At 40.4% G+C, this 23,180-nt stretch overlaps 4 protein-coding genes and 1 long non-coding RNA gene across 5 annotated transcripts; 4 read left to right on the top strand and 1 right to left on the bottom strand.

Moving 5' to 3' along the window:
* The first annotated feature begins 1,229 nt into the window (after positions 1–1,229).
* LOC122353768 (trichohyalin-like) lies at positions 1,230–6,037 on the top strand. The gene is made up of 8 exons (XM_043251648.1): positions 1,230–1,383; positions 1,514–1,625; positions 1,715–1,819; positions 1,911–2,102; positions 2,268–2,494; positions 2,538–2,654; positions 5,751–5,862; positions 5,945–6,037. Exons 1-8 carry the CDS (start codon positions 1,328–1,330, stop codon positions 6,035–6,037), a joined length of 1,014 nt encoding a protein of 337 aa, XP_043107583.1. The 5' UTR covers positions 1,230–1,327.
* Positions 6,038–6,640: 603 nt separating this feature from the next.
* On the top strand, positions 6,641–7,155 carry LOC122354566. The gene is made up of 3 exons (XR_006252124.1): positions 6,641–6,702; positions 6,792–6,944; positions 7,100–7,155. It is a non-coding gene; the product is annotated as an uncharacterized LOC122354566 (long non-coding RNA).
* Positions 7,156–9,740: 2,585 nt separating this feature from the next.
* Positions 9,741–10,536, top strand: LOC122353767 (translation initiation factor IF-2-like). Its single transcript, XM_043251647.1, has 4 exons — positions 9,741–9,830; positions 9,961–10,072; positions 10,194–10,286; positions 10,378–10,536. The coding sequence occupies exons 1-4, from the start codon at positions 9,775–9,777 to the stop codon at positions 10,534–10,536; spliced, it is 420 nt and encodes a 139-aa protein (XP_043107582.1). The 5' UTR covers positions 9,741–9,774.
* Positions 10,537–14,834: 4,298 nt separating this feature from the next.
* Positions 14,835–17,673, top strand: LOC122353766. Its single transcript, XM_043251646.1, has 4 exons — positions 14,835–14,856; positions 15,022–15,237; positions 15,327–15,478; positions 17,334–17,673. Exons 1-4 carry the CDS (start codon positions 14,845–14,847, stop codon positions 17,671–17,673), a joined length of 720 nt encoding a protein of 239 aa, XP_043107581.1. The 5' UTR covers positions 14,835–14,844.
* A 560-nt stretch (positions 17,674–18,233) lies between these two features.
* Positions 18,234–20,960, bottom strand: LOC122354562 (keratin, type I cytoskeletal 19). The gene is made up of 6 exons (XM_043252800.1): positions 20,538–20,960; positions 20,335–20,417; positions 19,722–19,878; positions 19,451–19,615; positions 19,225–19,350; positions 18,234–18,458 (listed from the first exon to the last, which is right to left on the bottom strand). The coding sequence occupies exons 1-6, from the start codon at positions 20,958–20,960 to the stop codon at positions 18,234–18,236; spliced, it is 1,179 nt and encodes a 392-aa protein (XP_043108735.1).
* Positions 20,961–23,180: the final 2,220 nt, after the last annotated feature.

Below are 23,180 nucleotides of genomic sequence, written 5' to 3'. Positions count from 1 at the left end.
CACACGAACAGAAATATCACGTGTCTTCCAGAGAGAGGCGACATGGTAGCAATCATGACATACAGCAGCGTCCCTGATGTTAACAAACACTCTCTTTAATTAAACAGGTTCCACATGTAGAAAAAGCAAGACAACGCCATTATCTGGAGTTGATGAGAGTGAAACGATTTCATGATCACTGACTACTTAATCGTATCGTTCATCTCTAAATGGTGCAGAAACAAGCGCAAAAAGTCTGGGTCTCTCTGTGTCGCTCAGGCTGAGCTGCAGTGTCTATTCTCAGGAGCGATCCCACTACTGATCGACACGGGGGCTTTGACCTGCTCCGTCTCCGACCTGGGCCGGTTCACCCCTCCTTAGACGACCTGGCGGTCCCGAGCTCCCCCAGGAGCACCATATCGATACCGAACTTAGCGCGGACTCCCGATCGACATAGTCCACGGCAGCCCAGAAGCCCTGAGCTCAAGCGATCCGCCAGCCTCAGCCTCCCAGTAGCTTGGATTACAGGCGCCGCCACCGCACCCGGCGAGAACCCGAGAGACTCAACCTGCTGCTCAACCTGCCGCTCGCTGCGCCCTCTAGCGCCGAGAAACAGAACGTCGTTTTTAAAAATATTTGGCACATTTTCCACAAGTCAGTGGAGTAATGATGCTGCAAACTCACAGAAAAAAAACATTATATCTTACTTAAAACGTAGTCATATAGAAAAGGAAAAAAAAAAACCAACTATTTTCTGCTTTGGTGACTTCTTTCAAAAATATAAAAATCTTTACAATGGAAGAGTTTAAAATGACCAGAGACGGTTTGTACCAGTGTGTACTCTTTTTATTATTTACAAAATATAGCCTAATATATGCAAAATGCATGCGGATGTATTTATTTACTTTCCATATATTTACGTATTTATTTATTGTCGTACAGGAGCTTCACTCATCCTGTTCGGTCCTGGACCAATAAAGAGTCTCATCGGTGAGAGCCGGAGCCAATCAGAGGACAGGATTCCAGGCATCTAGTAAAAAAGCGATGCGTCCGTGTAATCTTAGATATTAGTCGATAGGTATTAGCCCCCCAAAAAGTAGAATTTATTAGAAGGAACGTTTCCAGCAAAACTATGTTTTACTGTCAAGTGCTTTTCTTAATGTGACAAAAATGCTTTATTAAATTGCATTTGTTGCTATTGCATTTCATATAAACAAATAAAACTAGTCTCCCGGCAACAGCACGTCAACAAAATTAACCATAAACACAACAAACGCCACAGCGCATTTTTTAAATGTTATAAAACACTCGCAGAAAGTTTGTCCACGGTGTGCGGAGATAAAAAAAGATGAGTTTCAACGCGGAAGAGTACTATCGGTCGGTTTTTGACGAGCAGCTCGCCTCGTAAGTAGTACATTACACCACAAGCAGAGTTTTTATCAGGAGCATTAATGCGTCGTCGACTATAGAGTTTCATCGAAGTCGTTGAAATGTAGCTCTTCGTGTATTCAGCGATTTATACTGAATCTTTCAGGACTATCGAGGATTTGGAGAAAGAGTCGGAGGAAAAGACGAGCTCGATGCTTCTCGCGGAGGACATCGAGGAGAACAGGAGAGCGACCATAGCCCTGGAAGAGCAGGAAAAGGTGCTTGCATGAAAGAAAGAAAGAAAGAAAGAAAGAAAGATTTTAGCTGTTCTACTTTAAATGACTGTAGTGTTTTATGTTCTTGTCAGGAGTTGCAGGGGAAGCGGGAGCGTTTGCGAGAAAGAGCCGAAAAGGTGGCAAAAGAAAAGGAGGAACTGAGGCAGTTAAAACGGGATACTGCTAAGGAGCTGCAAGTAAGACTAGACTCTGAAACACTGCATGGATAACGAGTAAAGTGAGTTAAACATGACTGCTAACCTCGTATTCCTCTTTCTTTCACTAAAGGAAAATCAGGCCCAAAAGCTGCAAGCCATCCAACATGCAAAGGAAGAGGAAGAAAAAATCGAAAAGCTAGAAAAGAGCATTGAAGAACTGACGAAACGGTATGAAGGCCTGCTCGAAGAAAGACAAGAACAGCACCGGCGTAGACGGCAGGCCAAACTAAACCGGGAGAGCAGTGCAAAGATGCCTGGAAAGGTAGTCCTAGTATTAATAGCTCCTTTTTTGTCTGGAAAGGGGACAAATACTGAAACTACTCAGAGAAAGCGTCAGGCTGTTTTCAGTTTTCTGATGAACGAGACAGGTGGAGTAAAAGAAAGACACCGAGTCGTGTTTTAATGTTTTCTTTTGTTTCTTATTGAGTTTGAGGACGCCGATCGACGCCGTGAATGCCGTAGAGCAGAGTACCTGAGAGACGAAAACCTACGACTTAAAGCTGAACTAAAAGAGATCGATCGCTCAAATCTGGAACTGCAGAAGGACATAAAGGAGGAGAAGACTCGTATCCTGCACCTCCGAAGAGCTGAGGCAGAAGAAGACAGAGCGAAGACATCACAGCAGAAACAGAAAGATTGCAAAAACATTCACACGTTTAGAGCAAGTTAGACACAAAAAGACTCTCCCCTTCTGTAGGCTACGGCCTTTAAAGATCACAGCTGTTCCACAGAAACTGAAACTAGAGGAAGAGTCACCACTGAACATGAAGATGAGGTCCTGGAACGCTCAGGATAAAGGCCGGGATTCGTCTACGTATCAAATGATCAGACCTTACTGAAAGAGTCTGAAGTTGCTGAGGACCCCTTCAAGCAGTGCAGCTGGTGAATAATGAGAAACACTTCTGGCATCCCTGATTCATTTGTTGATGATACGGTGTTTGTGCTGAAATGCGGTAAAGTTATAAATGGCATTAAATGGCAATGTGATTAAATGCAACTCATGGTGATTTTTCTTTTTTTTAATTTTCCCTTCAGATTCAAAACAGTTTCAACTTGCGAAAGCTTTTGGTGAAGAACAAAAGCAGGTGAAACTAAAGACAACAAGCAGCCGGAGATCCAAGCTGCGAAGATGACCAAAACTAGCCAGATGTACCTTAAACTACATAATAAAATCATTTTGACAGCATTTGTGTCCTGGATGCTATACTGAGATGAATAGATTTTTATTTAAATGTTTTTATTATCATTTTTGTTGTGAAGGATTGATGCATTAAAACATTGTTGGATTGAAAAGTGTATAATACACACACACACACACACACACACACATATATATATATATATATATATATATATATATATATATATATATATATATATATATATATATATAATTTAAGAAAAAAACATTTGCTTAGTAATTTCTTATAGTATGAATTTTTAAAAGTCATGTAATAAATGTAGGGAAATAATACACTTGCTCACGTTGAATAAATGTCTTTTCAGTCAGAATCATTTTCAAACAGAAATTAAAAAATTTTAAAACATATTTAAGCCATAATTGAGTTTTTGTGTATATCGCTCAAGGCTCATGCTGCAGTAAGAAAATGATGCAATGACTCCGTACATCTTAAAGTCAGCACAAATTATAGCACTTTATATGCAGACTGTTTAAAAGCAGCTTCACAGCATTAAACAGAAACGAGACAGAAACAGTTATGCAATCTGCAAAAATGAGATTTAATCCAAAAGCAGCTGTACTGTAGATTAAAATGATTAATTAAAAATTTTGACATCAATTTTTGTGTGAAGTATGCTAAAAACTTGAAAAAGCTTAGGGGAGCCTCAAATTCAGTTTTTCTGTTTTAATGTTTGAGATTATGGCAGTAACTAACCTCAGTTTTCATGTCCACCTTTGTGGGACGCTTGAACTTGATTGGACTGTGTTGAACTTGATGAAAGCGGTTGTTGGATCTGCAGAGAGAGTACTTGAAGGCTCCTGATTGTTCTTCTTGGCTGACCTTGACCTGATCGAAGATTTAGCAGAGGACAAGTTCTCAAGACCGGCCCTGTTCCTCTTTCTCTCGGGCCCCACACAAACACTCCATCCTTCTCCCAGTTTCTCTCCAGGGTCAGATCTTCACTAACACCGACGGCCTGATGCTGATGAATATTGTGCCTAGATTAGAGGAAATCTCTTCTTGGATTGTTTTCACGTTGTTAAATGTACTATATTAGTTTGATCAGTTTTCTTATATGTAATCTGGCCGTCACATACATTACATACGACTGAATTATGTCGAATAGCCATTAAGTGTAGACACCGGGCCGGCCCAGTCAAGAGATATTTGAAAATGTTTTACTATGCTGGAAAATATTTATGATTTAAAGTGAAAACAGCGCCTGTCTGGTCAAGAAACACAGACGCTGCACACGAACAGAAATATCACGTGTCTTCCAGAGAGAGGCGACATGGTAGCAATCATGACATACAGCAGCGCCCCTGATGTTAACAAACACTCTTTAATTAAACAGGTCTCCACATGTAGAAAAAGCAAGACAACGCCATTATCTGAGTTGATGAGTGAAACGATTTCATGATCAATACCACTTAATCGTATCGTCTTATCTCTAAATGGTGCAGAAACAAGCGCAAAAAGTCTGTCTCTCTGTGTCGCTCAGGCTGAGCTGCAGTGTCTACTCAGGAGGCCGCATCCCACTACTGGATCGACACGGGGCTTTGACCTGCTCCGTTCCGACCCGGCCGGTTCAATTTCTCCTTAGACGACCTGGCGGTCCCTAGCTCCCAGGAGCACCATATCGATACCAACTTAGCGCGCGGACTCCCGATCGCATATAGTCCACGCAGCCCAGAAGCCCTGAGCCTGGCCATCCGCCAGCCTCAGCCTCCTGTAGTAGCTTGATTACAGGCGCCGCCACCGCACCCGGCGAGAACCCGTGAGACTCAACCTGCTGCTCAACCTTGCCGCTCGCTGCGCCTCTAGCGCCGAGAAACAGAACGTCGTTTTGTAAAATATTTGGCACATTTCTTCATGTCAGTGGAGTAATGATGCTGCAAACTCACAGAAAAACATTATATCTTACTTTAAAATGGTAGTCATATAGAAAAGGAAAAAAAAAAAAACTATTTTCTGCTTTGGGTGGATTCTTTCAAAAATATAAAAATCTTTACAATGAAGAGTTTAAAATGACCAGACGGTTTGTACTAGTGTGTACTCTTATTATTTACAAAATATAGCCTAATATATGCAAATGGCGGATGTATTTATTTACTCTTCCATATATTTAATGATGGCTTATTGTCACACAGGAGCTTCACTCATCCTTGTTCGGTCCTGACCAATAAAGAGTTCTGACGTGAGAGCCGAGCTAATCAGAGGACAGGATTCCAGGCATCTAGTAAAAAGCGATGCGTCCGCAGTAATCTTAGATATTAGTCGCATAGGCATTAGCCCCAAAAGTAGAATTTATTAGAAGGAACGTTTCCAGCAAAACTATGTTTTACTGTCGCGCTTTTCTTAATGACAAAAATGCTTTATTAAATTGCATTTGTTGCTATTGCATTTCATATAAACAAATAAAACTAGTCTCCCGCAACAGCACGTCAACAAAATTAACCATAAACACAAATAAACGCCACAGCGCATTTTTAAATGTTATAAAACACTCGCAGAAAGTTTGTTCACGGTAAAAGGAGATAAAAAGATGAGTTTCAACGCGGAAGAGTACTATCGTCGGTTTTTTGACGAAGCAGCTCACCTCGTAAGCAGTACATTACACCACAAGCAGAGTTTTTATCAGAGCATTAATGCGTCGTCGACTATAGAGTTTCACCGGTCGTTGAAATGTAGCTCTTCGTGTATTCAGCGATTTATACTGAATCTTTCAGGACTATCTTAGGATTTGGAGAAAGAGTCGGAGGAAAGATGAGCCTCGATAAGCCAAGGAGGACACGAGGAGAACAGGAGAGCGACCATAGCCTCTGGAAGAAGCAGGAAAAGGTGCTTGCATGAAAGAAAGAAAGAAAGAAAGATTTTAGCTGTTCTACTTTAAATGACTGTAGTGTTTTTATGTTCTTGCCAGGAGTTGCAGGGGAAGCGGGAGTGTTATGAGAAAGAGCCGAAAAGGTGGCAAAGAAAAGGAGGAACTGAGGCAGTTAAAACGGGATACTGCTAAGGAGCTGCAAGTAAGACTAGACTCTGAAACACTGCATGGATAACGGAAAAGTGAGTTAAACATGACTGCTAACTTCGTATTCCTCTTTTCTTCACTAAAGGAAAATCTCAGGCCCAAAAAGCCGCAAGCCATCCAACATGCAAAGGAAGAGGAAGAAAAATCGAAAAGCTAGAAAAGAGTATTGAAGAACTGACGCAAACGGTATGAAGGCCTGCTCAAGAAAGATACATCAGCACCGGCGACGGTACAAACTAACCGAGAGCAGTGCAAAGATGCCTGGAAAGGTAGTCCTAGTATTAATAGCTCTTTTTTTGTCTGGAAAAGGGGACAAATACTGGAAACTACTCAGAGAAAGCGTCAGGCTGTTTTCAGTTTTCTGATGAAATCTAGACAGGTGGAGTAAAAGAAAGACACCGAGTCGTGTTTAATAAGCCTTTTGTTTCTTATTGAGTTTGAGGACGCCGATCGACGCTGAATGTCAGAGAGCAGAGTACCTGAGAGACTAAAAACTCACGATTTAAAGCTGAACTAAAAGAGATCGATCGCTCAAATCTGGAACTGCAGAAGGACATAAAGGGGAGAAGACTCGTATCCTGCACCTCTCCCAAGAGCTGAGGCAGAAGAAGACAGAGCTGGAAGACATCACAGCAGAAACAGAAAGATTGGTAAAAACATTCACACGTTTAGAGCGTTAGACACAAAAAAGACCTCCTTCTGTAGGCTACGGCCTTTAAAGATCACAGCTGTTCCACAGAAACTGAAACTAGAGGAAGAGCTCACCACTGAACATGAAGACGAGGTCCTGAACGCTCAGATAAAGGCCGGGATTCGCTCGATGTATCAAATGATCGCACCTTACTGGAAAGAGTCTGAAGCTGTTGAGGACCCCTTCAAGCAGCTGCAGCTGGTGAATAATGAGAAACACTTCTGGCATCCCTGATTCATTTGTTGATGATACGGTGTTTAAAGTGAAATGCGGTAAAGTTATAAAATGGCATTAAATGGCAATGTGTGATTAAATGCAACTCATGGTGATTTTTTCTTTTTTTAATTTTCCTTCAGATTCGAAAACAGTTTCAACTTATGAAAGCTTTTGGTGAAGAACAAAAGCAGGTGAAACTAAAGACAACAAGCAGCGGAGATCCAAGCTATGAAGATGCACCAAAACCAGCCAGATGTACCTAAACTACATAATAAAATCATTTTGACAGCATTGTGTCCTGGATGCTATACTGAGATGAATAGATTTTTATTTAAATGTTTTTGTCATCATTTTTGTTGTGAAGGATTGATGCATTAAAACATTGTTGGATTGAAAAGTGCATAATACACACACACACACACACACACACACACACACACATATATATATATATATATATATATATATATATATATATATAATATAAAAAACATTTGAAAAAAAACATGTAGTAATTTCTTATAGTATGAATTTTTAAAAGTCATGTAATAAATGTAGGGAAATAATAATTTGCTCACGTTGAATAAATGTCTTTTCAGTCGTAATCATTTTCAAACAGAAATTAAAAATTTTAAACATATTTAAAAGCCATAATTGAGTTTTTGTGTATATCGCTCAAGGCTCATGTTGCAGTAAGAAAATGATGCAATGACCTGCACATCTTAAAGTCAGCACAAATTATAGCACTTTATATGCAGACTGTTTAAAAGCAGCTTCACAGCATTAAACAGGAACGAGACAGAAACAGTTATGCAATCTGCAAAAATGAGACGAATCCAAAAGCAGCTGTACTGTGGAGATTAAATGTGATTAATTAAAAATGTTGACATCAATTTTTTGTGTGAAGCATGCGTTAAAAACTTGAAAAGCGTAGGGGAGCCCTTAAATTCAGTTTTTCTGTTTTAATGTTTGAGATTATGGCAGTAACCAACCCTCAGTTTTCATGTCCACCTTGTGGGACGCTGAACTTGATTGGACTGTGTTGAACTTGAGCGGAAAGGGTTGTTGATCTGCAGAGAGAGTACTTGAAGGCTCCTGATTGTTCTTGCTGACCTTGACCTGGATCGAAGACGTTAGCAGAGGACAAGTTCTCAAGACCGTCCTGTTCCTCTTTCTCTCGGGCCCCACATAAACACTCTCCATCCTTCTCCTGTTTCTCTCCAGGGCCTCGTATCTTTCACTAACACTGACGGCCTGATGCTGATGAATATTGTGCCCAGATTAGGAGGAAATCTCTTTCAGGATTGTTTTCTACGTTGCTGTTAAATGTAATTATATTAGTTTGATCAGTTCTTTCTTCTTATATGTAATTCAGTCGTGTCACATACATTACATACGACTGAATTATAATGAATAGCGATTAAGTGTGTAGACACCGGGCCCAGCCCAGTCAAGAGATATTTGAAAATGTTTTACTATGCTGAAAATATTTATGATTTAAAGTGAAACAGCGCCTCCGTCTGGTCAAGAAACACAGACGCTGCACACGAACAGAAATATCACGTGTCTTCCAGAGAGAGGCGACATGGTAGCAATCATGACATACAGCAGCGTCCCTGATGTTAACAAACACTCTCTTTAATTAAACAGGTTCCACATGTAGAAAATGCAAGACAAAAAGTTGATGAGAGTGAAACGAACGATCACTGATTAATCTCAGTGTTCATCTCTAAATGGTGCAGAAACAATCCCACTACTGTGTCGATCAGGCTGAGCTGGGGCTTTTCTCCTGCGATCCTACTGATCGACCTGGGCTTTGTTCAGACCTGGGCCGGTTCTCCTTAGACGACCTGGCGGTCCCGAGCTCCCCCAGGAGCACCATATCGATACCGAACTTAGCGCGGACTCCCGATCGACATAGTCCACGGCAGCCCAGAAGCCCTGAGCTCAAGCGATCCGCCAGCCTCAGCCTCCCAGTAGCTTGGATTACAGGCGCCGCCACCGCACCCGGCGAGAACCCGAGAGACTCAACCTGCTGCTCAACCTGCCGCTCGCTGCGCCCTCTAGCGCCGAGAAACAGAACGTCGTTTTTAAAAATATTTGGCACATTTTCCACAAGTCAGTGGAGTAATGATGCTGCAAACTCACAGAAAAAAAACATTATATCTTACTTAAAACGTAGTCATATAGAAAAGAAAAAAAAAAAAAAAAAAAAAACTATTTTCTGCTTTGGTGACTTCTTTCAAAAATATAAAAATCTTTACAATGGAAGAGTTTAAAATGACCAGAGACGGTTTGTACCAGTGTGTACTCTTTTTATTATTTACAAAATATAGCCTAATATATGCAAAATGCATGCGGATGTATTTATTTACTTTCCATATATTTACGTATTTATTTATTGTCGTACAGGAGCTTCACTCATCCTGTTCGGTCCTGGACCAATAAAGAGTCTCATCGGTGAGAGCCGGAGCCAATCAGAGGACAGGATTCCAGGCATCTAGTAAAAAAGCGATGCGTCCGTGTAATCTTAGATATTAGTCGATAGGTATTAGCCCCAAAAAGTAGAATTTATTAGAAGGAACGTTTCCAGCAAAACTATGTTTTACTGTCAAGTGCTTTTCTTAATGTGACAAAAATGCTTTATTAAATTGCATTTGTTGCTATTGCATTTCATATAAACAAATAAAACTAGTCTCCGGCAACAGCACGTCAACAAAATTAACCATAAACACAACAAACGCCACAGCGCATTTTTTAAATGTTATAAAACACTCCCAGAAAGTTTGTCCACGGTGTGCGGAGATAAAAAAAGATGAGTTTCAACGCGGAAGAGTACTATCGGTCGGTTTTTGACGAGCAGCTCGCCTCGTAAGTAGTACATTACACCACAAGCAGAGTTTTTATCAGGAGCATTAATGCGTCGTCGACTATAGAGTTTCATCGAAGTCGTTGAAATGTAGCTCTTCGTGTATTCAGCGATTTATACTGAATCTTTCAGGACTATCGAGGATTTGGAGAAAGAGTCGGAGGAAAAGACGAGCTCGATGCTTCTCGCGGAGGACATCGAGGAGAACAGGAGAGCGACCATAGCCCTGGAAGAGCAGGAAAAGGTGCTTGCATGAAAGAAAGAAAGAAAGAAAGAAAGAAAGAAAGAAAGAAAGAAAGAAAGAAAGAAAGAAAGATTTTAGCTGTTCTACTTTAAATGACTGTAGTGTTTTATGTTCTTGTCAGGAGTTGCAGGGGAAGCGAGAAAGAGCCGAAAAGGTGGCAAAAGAAAAGGAGGAACTGAGGCAGTTAAAACGGGATACTGCTAAGGAGCTGCAAGTAAGACTAGACTCTGAAACACTGCATGGATAACGAGTAAAGTGAGTTAAACATGACTGCTAACCTCGTATTCCTCTTTCTTTCACTAAAGGAAAATCAGGCCCAAAAGCTGCAAGCCATCCAACATGCAAAGGAAGAGGAAGAAAAAATCGAAAAGCTAGAAAAGAGCATTGAAGAACTGACGAAACGGTATGAAGGCCTGCTCGAAGAAAGACAAGAACAGCACCGCGTAGACGGCAGGCCAAACTAAACCGGGAGAGCAGTGCAAAGATGCCTGGAAAGGTAGTCCTAGTATTAATAGCTCCTTTTTTTGTCTGGAAAGGGGACAAATACTGAAACTACTCAGAGAAAGCGCCAGGCTGTTTTCAGTTTTCTGATGAACGAGACAGGTGGAGTAAAAAGAAAGACACCGAGTCGTGTTTTAATGTTTTCTTTGTTTCTTATTGAGTTTGAGGACGCCGATCGACGCCGTGAATGCCGTAGAGCAGAGTACCTGAGAGACGAAAACCTACGACTTAAAGCTGAACTAAAAGAGATCGATCGCTCAAATCTGGAACTGCAGAAGGACATAAAGGAGGAGAAGACTCGTATCCTGCACCTCTCCGAAGAGCTGAGGCAGAAGAAGACAGAGCTGGAAGACATCACAGCAGAAACAGAAAGATTGGTAAAAACATTCACACGTTTAGAGCGTTAGACACAAAAAAAGACCTCCTTCTGTAGGCTACGGCCTTTAAAGATCACAGCTGTTCCACAGAAACTGAAACTAGAGGAAGAGCTCACCACTGAACATGAAGACGAGGTCCTGAACGCTCAGATAAAGGCCGGGATTCGCTCGATGTATCAAATGATCGCACCTTACTGGAAAGAGTCTGAAGCTGTTGAGGACCCCTTCAAGCAGCTGCAGCTGGTGAATAATGAGAAACACTTCTGGCATCCCTGATTCATTTGTTGATGATACGGTGTTTAAAGTGAAATGCGGTAAAGTTATAAAATGGCATTAAATGGCAATGTGTGATTAAATGCAACTCATGGTGATTTTTCTTTTTTTTTAATTTTCCCTTCAGATTCGAAAACAGTTTCAACTTATGAAAGCTTTTGGTGAAGAACAAAAGCAGGTGAAACTAAAGACAACAAGCAGCGGAGATCCAAGCTATGAAGATGCACCAAAACCAGCCAGATGTACCTAAACTACATAATAAAATCATTTTGACAGCATTGTGTCCTGGATGCTATACTGAGATGAATAGATTTTTATTTAAATGTTTTTGTCATCATTTTTGTTGTGAAGGATTGATGCATTAAAACATTGTTGGATTGAAAAGTGCATAATACACACACACACACACACACACATATATATATATATATATATATATATATATATATATATATATATATATATATATATATATATATATATAATTTAAGAAAAAAAACATTGCGTAGTAATTTCTTATAGTATGAATTTTTAAAAGTCATGTAATAAATGTAGGGAAATAATAATTTGCTCACGTTGAATAAATGTCTTTTCAGTCGTAATCATTTTCAAACAGAAATTAAAAATTTTAAACATATTTAAAAGCCATAATTGAGTTTTTGTGTATATCGCTCAAGGCTCATGTTGCAGTAAGAAAATGATGCAATGACCTGCACATCTTAAAGTCAGCACAAATTATAGCACTTTATATGCAGACTGTTTAAAAGCAGCTTCACAGCATTAAACAGGAACGAGACAGAAACAGTTATGCAATCTGCAAAAAATGAGACGAATCCAAAAGCAGCTGTACTGTGGAGATTAAAATGTGATTAATTAAAAATTTTGACATCAATTTTTTGTGTGAAGCATGCGTTAAAAACTTGAAAAAGCGTAGGGGGGAGCCCTTAAATTCAGTTTTTCTGTTTTAATGTTTGAGATTATGGCAGTAACCAACCCTCAGTTTTCATGTCCACCTTGTGGGACGCTGAACTTGATTGGACTGTGTTGAACTTGAGCGGAAAGGGTTGTTGATCTGCAGAGAGAGTACTTGAAGGCTCCTGATTGTTCTTGCTGACCTTGACCTGGATCGAAGACGTTAGCAGAGGACAAGTTCTCAAGACCGTCCTGTTCCTCTTTCTCTCTGGCCCCACATAAACACTCTCCATCCTTCTCCTGTTTCTCTCCAGGGCCTCGTATCTTTCACTAACACTGACGGCCTGATGCTGATGAATATTGTGCCCAGATTAGGAGGAAATCTCTTTCAGGATTGTTTTCTACGTTGCTGTTAAATGTAATTATATTAGTTTGATCAGTTCTTTCTCTCTTATATATAATTCAGTCGTGTCACATACATTACATACGACTGAATTATAATGAATAGCGATTAAGTGTGTAGACACCGGGCCGGCCCAGTCAAGAGATATTTGAAAATGTTTTACTATGCTGAAAATATTTATGATTTAAAGTGAAACAGCGCCTCCGTCTGGTCAAGAAACACAGACGCTGCACACGAACAGAAATATCACGTGTCTTCCAGAGAGAGGCGACATGGTAGCAATCATGACATACAGCAGCGTCCCTGATGTTAACAAACACTCTCTTTAATTAAACAGGTTCCACATGTAGAAAAAGCAAGACAACGCCATTATCTGGAGTTGATGAGAGTGAAACGATTTCCATGATCACTGACTACTTAATCGTATCGTTCATCTCTAAATGGTGCAGAAACAAGCGCAAAAAGTCTGGGTCTCTCTGTGTCGCTCAGGCTGAGCTGCAGTGTCTATTCTCAGGAGCGATCCCACTACTGATCGACACGGGGGCTTTGACCTGCTCCGTCTCCGACCTGGGCCGGTTCAGCCCTCCTTAGACGACCTGGCGGTCCCGAGCTCCCCCAGGAGCACCATATCGATACCGAACTTAGCGCGGACTCCCGATCGACATAGTCCACGGCAGCCCAGAAGCCCTGAGCTCAAGCGATCCGCCAGCCTCAGCCTCCCAGTAGCTTGGATTACAGGCGCCGCCACCGCACCCGGCGAGAACCCGAGAGACTCAACCTGCTGCTCAACCTGCCGCTCGCTGCGCCCTCTAGCGCCGAGAAACAGAACGTCGTTTTTAAAAATATTTGGCACATTTTCCACAAGTCAGTGGAGTAATGATGCTGCAAACTCACAGAAAAAAAACATTATATCTTACTTAAAACGTAGTCATATAGAAAAAAAAAAAAAAAAAAAACTATTTTCTGCTTTGGTGACTTCTTTCAAAAATATAAAAATCTTTACAATGGAAGAGTTTAAAATGACCAGAGACGGTTTGTACCAGTGTGTACTCTTTTTATTATTTACAAAATATAGCCTAATATATGCAAAATGCATGCGGATGTATTTATTTACTTTCCATATATTTACGTATTTATTTATTGTCGTACAGGAGCTTCACTCATCCTGTTCGGTCCTGGACCAATAAAGAGTCTCATCGGTGAGAGCCGGAGCCAATCAGAGGACAGGATTCCAGGCATCTAGTAAAAAAGCGATGCGTCCGTGTAATCTTAGATATTAGTCGATAGGTATTAGCCCCCCAAAAAGTAGAATTTATTAGAAGGAACGTTTCCAGCAAAACTATGTTTTACTGTCAAGTGCTTTTCTTAATGTGACAAAAATGCTTTATTAAATTGCATTTGTTGCTATTGCATTTCATATAAACAAATAAAACTAGTCTCCCGGCAACAGCACGTCAACAAAATTAACCATAAACACAACAAACGCCACAGCGCATTTTTTAAATGTTATAAAACACTCGCAGAAAGTTTGTCCACGGTGTGCGGAGATAAAAAAAGATGAGTTTCAACGCGGAAGAGTACTATCGGTCGGTTTTTGACGAGCAGCTCGCCTCGTAAGTAGTACATTACACCACAAGCAGAGTTTTTATCAGGAGCATTAATGCGTCGTCGACTATAGAGTTTCATCGAAGTCGTTGAAATGTAGCTCTTCGTGTATTCAGCGATTTATACTGAATCTTTCAGGACTATCGAGGATTTGGAGAAAGAGTCGGAGGAAAGACGAGCTCGATGCTTCTCGCGGAGGACATCGAGGAGAACAGGAGAGCGACCATAGCCCTGGAAGAGCAGGAAAAGGTGCTTGCATGAAAGAAAGAAAGAAAGAAAGAAAGAAAGATTTTAGCTGTTCTACTTTAAATGACTGTAGTGTTTTATGTTCTTGTCAGGAGTTGCAGGGGAAGCGAGAAAGAGCCGAAAAGGTGTCAAAAGAAAAGGAGGAACTGAGGCAGTTAAAACGGGATACTGCTAAGGAGCTGCAAGTAAGACTAGACTCTGAAACACTGCATGGATAACGAGTAAAGTGAGTTAAACATGACTGCTAACCTCGTATTCCTCTTTCTTTCACTAAAGGAAAATCAGGCCCAAAAGCTGCAAGCCATCCAACATGCAAAGGAAGAGGAAGAAAAAATCGAAAAGCTAGAAAAGAGCATTGAAGAACTGACGAAACGGTATGAAGGCCTGCTCGAAGAAAGACAAGAACAGCACCGGCGTAGACGGCAGGCCAAACTAAACCGGAGAGCAGTGCAAAGATGCCTGGAAAGGTAGTCCTAGTATTAATAGCTCCTTTTTTGTCTGGAAAGGGGACAAATACTGAAACTACTCAGAGAAAGCGCCAGGCTGTTTTCAGTTTTCTGATGAACGAGACAGGTGGAGTAAAAGAAAGACACCGAGTCGTGTTTTAATGTTTTCTTTTGTTTCTTATTGAGTTTGAGGACGCCGATCGACGCCGTGAATGCCGTAGAGCAGAGTACCTGAGAGACGAAAACCTACGACTTAAAGCTGAACTAAAAGAGATCGATCGCTCAAATCTGGAACTGCAGAAGGACATAAAGGAGGAGAAGACTCAGATCCTGCACCTCTCCCAAGAGCTGAGGCAGAAGAAGACAGAGCTGGAAGACATCACAGCAGAAACTGAAAGAGCGGTAAAAACATTCACACGTTTAGAGCGTTAGACACAAAAAAGACCTCCTTCTGTAGGCTACGGCCTTTAAAGATCACAGCTGTTCCACAGAAACTGAAACTAGAGGAAGAGCTCACCACTGAACATGAAGACGAGGTCCTGAACGCTCAGATAAAGGCCGGGATTCGTTCGATGTATCAAATGATCGCACCTTACTGGAAAGAGTCTGAAGCTGTTGAGGACCCTTCAAGCAGCTGCAGCTGGTGAATAATGAGAAACACTTCTGGCATCCCTGATTCATTTGTTGATGATACGGTGTTTAAAGTGAAATGCGGTAAAGTTATAAAATGGCATTAAATGGCAATGTGTGATTAAATGCAACTCATGGTGATTTTTCTTTTTTTTTAATTTTCCTTCAGATTCGAAAACAGTTTCAACTTATGAAAGCTTTTGGTGAAGAACAAAAGCAGGTGAAACTAAAGACAACAAGCAGCGGAGATCCAAGCTATGAAGATGCACCAAAACCAGCCAGATGTACCTAAACTACATAATAAAATCATTTTGACAGCATTGTGTCCTGGATGCTATACTGAGATGAATAGATTTTTATTTAAATGTTTTTGTCATCATTTTTGTTGTGAAGGATTGATGCATTAAAACATTGTTGGATTGAAAAGTGCATAATACACACACACACACACACACACACACACACACACACACATATATATATATATATATATATATATATATATATATATATATATATAATTTAAGAAAAAAAACATTTATGTAGTAATTTCTTATAGTATGAATTTTTAAAAGTCATGTAATAAATGTAGGGAAATAATAATTTGCTCACGTTGAATAAATGTCTATTCAGTCGAAATCATTTTCAAACAGAAATTAAAAATTTTAAACATATTTAAAAGCCATAATTGAGTTTTTGTGTATATCGCTCAAGACTCATGTTGCAGTAAGAAAATGATGCAATGACCTGCACATCTTAAAGTCAGCACAAATTATAGCACTTTATATGCAGACTGTTTAAAAAAAGCAGCTTCACAGCATTAAACAGGAACGAGACAGAAACAGTTATGCAATCTGCAAAAAATGAGACGAATCCAAAAGCAGCTGTACTGTGGAGATTAAAATGTGATTAATTAAAAATTTTGACATCAATTTTTTGTGTGAAGCATGCGTTAAAAACTTGAAAAAGCGTAGGGGGGAGCCCTTAAATTCAGTTTTTCTGTTTTAATGTTTGAGATTATGGCAGTAACCAACCCTCAGTTTTCATGTCCACCTTGTGGGACGCTGAACTTGATTGGACTGTGTTGAACTTGAGCGGAAAGGGTTGTTGATCTGCAGAGAGAGTACTTGAAGGCTCCTGATTGTTCTTGCTGACCTTGACCTGGATCGAAGACGTTAGCAGAGGACAAGTTCTCAAGACCGTCCTGTTCCTCTTTCTCTCGGGCCCCACATAAACACTCTCCATCCTTCTCCTGTTTCTCTCCAGGGCCTCGTATCTTTCACTAACACTGACGGCCTGATGCTGATGAATATTGTGCCCAGATTAGGAGGAAATCTCTTTCAGGATTGTTTTCTACGTTGCTGTTAAATGTAATTATATTAGTTTGATCAGTTCTTTCTCTTATATATATAATTCAGTCGTGTCATATACATTACATACGACTGAATTCTAATGATTAGAGATTAAGTGTGTAGACACCGGGCCGGCCCAGTCAAGAGATATTTGAAAATGTTTTACTATGCTGAAAATATTTATGATTTAAAGTGAAACAGCGCCTCCGTCTGGTCAAGAAACACAGACGCTGCACACGAACAGAAATATCACGTGTCTTCCAGAGAGAGGCGACATGGTAGCAATCATGACATACAGCAGCGTCCCTGATGTTAACAAACACTCTCTTTAATTAAACAGGTTCCACATGTAGAAAAAGCAAGACAACGCCATTATCTGGAGTTGATGAGAGTGAAACGATTTCATGATCACTGACTACTTAATCGTATCGTTCATCTCTAAATGGTGCAGAAACAAGCGCAAAAAGTCTGGGTCTCTCTGTGTCGCTCAGGCTGAGCTGCAGTGTCTATTCTCAGGAGCGATCCCACTACTGATCGACACGGGGGCTTTGACCTGCTCCGTCTCCGACCTGGGCCGGTTCACCCCTCCTTAGACGACCTGGCGGTCCCGAGCTCCCCCAGGAGCACCATATCGATACCGAACTTAGCGCGGACTCCCGATCGACATAGTCCACGGCAGCCCAGAAGCCCTGAGCTCAAGCGATCCGCCAGCCTCAGCCTCCCAGTAGCTTGGATTACAGGCGCCGCCACCGCACCCGGCGAGAACCCGAGAGACTCAACCTGCTGCTCAACCTGCTGCTCGCTGCGCCCTCTAGCGCTGAAAACAATATCAGTTGTTACCATATACTACGCGTGAGCTCTATCCGTTTGAACGTACATACACATGCATAAAAATATAGTGAATGCATGGAAAACTGCAAAGAAAGGATTGCGTAAAGGTGTAAAGGTCTCCTTTCGCTTTGTGATAGAATCATAAAAACATGTGCACATGACACAATAACCAAACAAACACCAAAATATTGAGACTGAACTTTAATGTAGAATTCACGCAATAAATCTCCAAGTCAGCAACTTAATTGTTGTCTTACAGTGAATGGTAAATAAAAAAAAGTACTTAAAACGTAAATGTACTTAAAAAATTTAACTAAGGCACTTCATTGCATTGTTTAAAAAGACCACCTGCAGGGTAGAAAACCATTTTTATTTATATGCCCCTCATATATTCAGAGAAAGAGAGAGAGAGAGAGAGAGAGAGAGAGAGAGAGAGAGAGAGAGAGAGTAATTATATAGAGAGATGATCTTTTTAGGACCTAGAAATGAAAAAAAAGCGCAAATAACATAAATTATATAATATAATACATTACACAATATCAAAGACCTATTATTTGTGACACCAATATAAATAAAAGGATGCACTTACTTAATGTCCTGCTTTTCCAGGAGACACCTGTAGGTGGCGATCTCCTGCTCCAGACGGCTCTTGATGTCCAGGAGCGCAGCATAGTCTCTGCCCTGCTGCTCAATGCCGCTGCGCACCTGACAAAGCTCTGCCTCGTATGCGTCGATGTGTTTCTGGAAACCCGCTAACATCGCGCTGTACCTAGCTTCTGTTTCCAACAGTGAGCACTCCAGCGCTCCTTTCTACATGAGTAAAGAGAACAGTTACTGAATAAAACATCAAATCGGGTTCCGGTTTGCCTCAGATAACAGCTAGCTAAAAATTGCTCATATCTAAAGATCAATGCTGAAACTTGTTGTATTAACAGTGTTAAGAATACTTATGACTTTTTTCTTTCAGACAAACACAGTCAGAGTTTTTAAAAAAATTATCCTGGCTCTTCCAAGCTTGGTAGTGCTGGTGGATAGTGGCCATTATTTTGAAGCTCCATTAATCGTATATATACATAGCAAAACTAACCTACATGCTTCCGGGGAGTTAACGCATGTCTTCTGAAGCAGATCGATGGGTTTTTGTAACAAAAATAATTACATTTTTACAATTATAACTCAAATCACTGACTTCTGGCAACAGCTCTATGCACGTTTGTGAGAGAGTTGAATTCTGGCTTGTGTATATATATATATATATATATATATATATATATATATATATATATATATATACGGTTAATGGAGTCTCAAAATAATGGCCACTTTCCACCACCATTACCAAGCTTGAAATGGCCAAGATAATTTTTTTTTTTAAAACTTAGGCTGTGTTCATCTGAAAGAGGAAACCTATATACACCTAGAATGGTATGAGGGTAAGTAAGGGGTAATTGTAATTTTCAGGTGAACTGTTCCTTTAACATTGGTTAACCCCTGGTTGACCTTCAGACACTTCGCTCAAAATACTGTTCTATTTTTTACTTATGGTCTATCGCATCCTGTGTTTACTGCATCTCACCCGGCTGATTTGAGACTGTAGCTCTATCTCCAGATTCTGCGAAGTCCGTCGCAAATCTGAGATTTGGGCTAGGGAGGTTTCTAGGCACTCTGTGTCGGTGGCAGCATCTTTACACAGACCTGCCATCTTAAAGAGAGTCGTAAACAGACATATCATGTGAGACATTCGACTCATGAGTCACTGAGCAATTTTATACGAATTAAAAGCAGACAGACAGAAATCTCACCTTCTCTTTGAACCAGCACTCCTGTTCTCTGCAGTGTTTGTCTATGATGGTCTCGTAGTGACATCGAATGTCGCTCAAAACCTTTTTCAGGTCTTGCTGAGGAGCAGCGTCCACTTCCACACACACTTTTGTGTCTGTCAGCTGACACAGTAGTGCTGCCACATCCTATAAACGCACGTGACTCAAGCATTATGGCTCAGGAAAATATTGCTGTTCTTAATCTTCATTTAAAACATTCAAATTTAAAAAAACAAACAGTTGTGCTACATACTTCCTGGTGAGTTTTCTTCAGATACAACAGCTCCTCCTGTACAGCACAGATCTGGGTCTCCAGGTCCGCTTTCGCCAGGCACGTCTTCTCGAGTATGCAACGCAGGTTATCGACATCAGCTTTTACACACTGCCGTATCATTGCCTCATTCTCATATCTGATTTGTGGAAAGGTCAGAAAGGAAAAAATAATTATGTTTAAAAATAACTATGATCTATGTACAAGCAAAAAGCTATCAAGTTAGATGTCCAAACCTCAACGCAGAGTTTTTAAAATGTACACACTGTATACAGTTCCAAAACCATAATTTCGCAACTTTCAAATCAAAAAGATGTTTTATCAGCTAAACAATTGATGTAAGTATAGCTGGTGTATAAACAGCTGTATACATACTTTTGCCTCTATACATTTGCATTTATATATGTTTCAGCCAAAGGCTGATTGCCCTAACTACTCCATAATATTGATCATATTCCAAATTTGTCTGTAAACATTTGCATTGGACACAAATGAGACCTTACCATCGATAGAAAGAATTTGGTTTGTTCACCTAAATTTATGAAAACCTTAATACATGTTAAATGCTCCAAAAAATTGCCTTAATAGAACTCACTTTATCTTGAAGTCCTCAGCAGCTAGTTTAGCGTTGTCGATCTGCAGAAGGATTTTGCCATTGCTAACGGTAGCGTCTTTAATCTATAATGAAAATCAATGACAAATAAAGCTATAAATGTAGATCATATGTAATAAAACAAGTATTTTTGTATGATATTTGTACATGGTAAAGTAATTTTTTACTAATATTCCATTTTGTACCTTTTCCTGAAGGCAATCGATGGTCTTGAAATAGCAGCTGTAGTCCCTCTGGCAGATCAGCCCCTTCTTTTCATAGTACTCCCGGATCTGCTTCTCCAGACAAGCATTGGCAGCCTCCAGAAAGTGCACCTTATCAAGGTATGATGCCAGACGGTCATTCAAGTCTTGCATGGTGGCCTTCTCGCTCTTCTGGAGGTAGTCATAACATCCTCCAGTCATGATACTTGCGCTAAATCTTCCACTTTTTCCAATATGACATCCGTATCCTCCGTCAGTTTTGTAAGGTGGACAAGGAGAGCAAGTATTTGAACGGAAAGAGCAGGTAGAGATACGGGTCTTTTCTCCAAAACCACCATAGACACTGTAAGCTTTAGGTGCAACTGTACCACAACGGCTAGGACTGATTACGGAGTTTGAAATCATGGAGAAAGAACTGAAGGAAGACTTGGGGTTGGAGACAGAGCAGGGCTTGGGACAGGTCTCAGAGCAAGTATTCAGGCAGGTATCGGAGCAGGTCTCGGGGAAAGTGAAGGAGCATGTCTCAGGGCAAGTCTCAGAGCAAGTCTTCACAAAGGTATCCGAGCAGGTCTTGGGGAAAGTGAAAGAGCATGTCTTGGGGCATGTCTCAGAGCAGGTCTCAGAGCAAGTATTCAGAAAGCTATCAGAGCAGGGCTTGGGACATGTCTCAGAGCATGTATTCAGGCAGGTATCGGAGCAGGTCTTGGGGAAGGTGAAAGAGCATGTCTCGGGGCAAGTCTCAGAGCAAGTCTTCACACTGGTATCCGAGCAGGTCTTGGGGAGGGTAATGGAGCAAGTCTCAGAGCATGTCTCAGAGCAGGTCTTGGGGAAGGTGAAGGAGCATGTCTTGGGGCATGTCTCGGAGCAGGTCCCGGAGCAAGTCTTCACACTGGTATCGGAGCAGATCTTGGGGAAGGTGAAGGAGCATGTCTTGGTGCCTGTCTCGGAGCAGGTCTCTGGGCAGCCTATGGAGCAGGTCTCTGGGAAGGTGAAGGAGCAGGACTCTGAGCAGGTTTTAAAGGATGACATGGTAGATGGCACAGAGAAGGATGAACGCAAAAAGGGAGGATACAAAATAAAATGTTCAAATTGTCCTGAAGCATATGGTGCCTTTAAAGCCAGCTCTGTCATCTTATATAGTTGGAGCTTTAGGGCGGGTTCTACAATTTGACAATGTGAGTGTGTGTGTGCATGTGTTTGTGTGTCTGTGTGTCATCACCGGTAATATTAGAACTCAAGGACCGGAGTATTCCACCCTAATGAGCAAGCTGCAAAAGAATTTATGTGTGTGTATATTTCTGAATAAAAATGTGTGCCTTTTTGGACAGTATGAGTAAGTTTTAACAATTTAGACTTTATAAAGACCGGACAAATAGCAAAGTGAGGGTGGTGTTTTAATTGCACACATGACTCAAAGGTCACTTAATAGACTAATGCCTTCACAACAAAGACAGACTTAAGTACAAGATGAGAATAATTAAAATAATTTTAAGATAAAATATGGTCAGATTGAAATTGCTGCTATTATTTTTCCAAATATCATTGGGGTCTCTTGGGCCCAAAACATAAAATGGTCAGCGCATAAATCAGAAAATTAAGCTTATGTTTCTGTTTTAACCTTGGGTGATGGGAAATTTCAACCAGCTTTATGTTGTGAAAATAATAAAAAAAAAGCAGGTCACTTTTAAGATAAAAACACTAATAAATAGATAGATAATTTTTTTGCATACTCAAGAAAGACACGTGTTTGGCCAATAAATACGAATAAATAGTACGCAGAAAAAACTAAAACTTGTGGTTATGATACGCAAAATTGATTTTGCTGCTTATATGACACGCACGTGTTTGGCATGCATATAATGAGCAGTTTTCCCATGCATGTGATACAAAATGTGTTGGCGTGCATATGATACGCAGTTTTAAGGTACATATGATACGCATCTACCTCACAACCCTAATCCAACCCACCGCGTAGCCATTTTTGCGTATACAATGAATTTTTGTTTTAAATTTGGCTTTCTATTCATACGCACACTAATGAGATCGGGTAGCTACAATGCCCTATTTGACATCCAAGACGTAAAACCTTGCAGTCTGAGTGTTACAAAACCTTATTATTTTGTAAAGTGTAAAATGTATAACGACCATCACTGGTTAAAATAACTTGTTAGACAAGAAACTGCTAGAATGCTGTTTGCAGGCTTAAATAATGGGTACCCTGTTGCATTATTTCATTATCTCATATTAATTTATTTGCTTGCAGCTCTATTTTCTTAAAGCCAGGTGGATTTAGAATTTCCAGAAAGAAAAATACCTAGAACATGAGTGTCAATGTGTGTCCAGTCTGACAAAGCACTAATTGGCTACTTAATGACAGTTCAATCATTTAGCTGTTTTAGAGGCATACAAAGCAGTTGAGTGTCTTTAAGTAGTAACTTGACTTAAAAGAATTTCTTTTGTGCAATAATTGTATTCTTTTGAAAAGACTGTGTGAGAGTAGCCTGAAACGTGATTAGGAGCTAGACTCACCTGTTAATGGTGATGCATGTCTCTAGAACGCATACCATAAAAAGTCATAGGACAAAGGCAAATACATTTCTGTTCAATCTGTCACAGTTTCATTAG

This window comes from Puntigrus tetrazona, chromosome 11 (genome assembly GCF_018831695.1).
Source record: "Puntigrus tetrazona isolate hp1 chromosome 11, ASM1883169v1, whole genome shotgun sequence".
NCBI lineage: Eukaryota > Metazoa > Chordata > Actinopteri > Cypriniformes > Cyprinidae > Puntigrus > Puntigrus tetrazona.
This window is presented reverse-complemented; position numbering and strand designations above follow the sequence as displayed.

Excerpts from the sequence above, each read along its gene's own strand:
- LOC122353767 (XM_043251647.1), top strand. The coding sequence starts at position 9,775 with ATGAGTTTCAACGCGGAAGAGTACTATCGGTCGGTTTTTGACGAGCAG. Across the intron at positions 10,073-10,193 it reads CCCTGGAAGAGCAGGAAAAG|GAGTTGCAGGGGAAGCGAGA; the intron begins GTGCTTGCATGA and ends TGTTCTTGTCAG. Across the intron at positions 10,287-10,377 it reads ATACTGCTAAGGAGCTGCAA|GAAAATCAGGCCCAAAAGCT; the intron begins GTAAGACTAGAC and ends CTTTCACTAAAG.
- LOC122354562 (XM_043252800.1), bottom strand. The coding sequence starts at position 20,960 with ATGATTTCAAACTCCGTAATCAGTCCTAGCCGTTGTGGTACAGTTGCA. Across the intron at positions 20,418-20,537 it reads TCGATTGCCTTCAGGAAAAG|ATTAAAGACGCTACCGTTAG; the intron begins GTACAAAATGGA and ends TTTTCATTATAG. Across the intron at positions 19,616-19,721 it reads TGAAGAAAACTCACCAGGAA|GATGTGGCAGCACTACTGTG; the intron begins GTATGTAGCACA and ends GTGCGTTTATAG.
- LOC122353766 (XM_043251646.1), top strand. Across the intron at positions 15,238-15,326 it reads CAGCAGAAACTGAAAGAGCG|AAACTGAAACTAGAGGAAGA; the intron begins GTAAAAACATTC and ends GCTGTTCCACAG. Across the intron at positions 15,479-17,333 it reads CCTTCAAGCAGCTGCAGCTG|GAGCGATCCCACTACTGATC; the intron begins GTGAATAATGAG and ends GTCTATTCTCAG.
- LOC122353768 (XM_043251648.1), top strand. The coding sequence starts at position 1,328 with ATGAGTTTCAACGCGGAAGAGTACTATCGGTCGGTTTTTGACGAGCAG. Across the intron at positions 2,103-2,267 it reads GTGCAAAGATGCCTGGAAAG|TTTGAGGACGCCGATCGACG; the intron begins GTAGTCCTAGTA and ends TTTCTTATTGAG. Across the intron at positions 5,863-5,944 it reads TCTGGAAGAAGCAGGAAAAG|GAGTTGCAGGGGAAGCGGGA; the intron begins GTGCTTGCATGA and ends TGTTCTTGCCAG.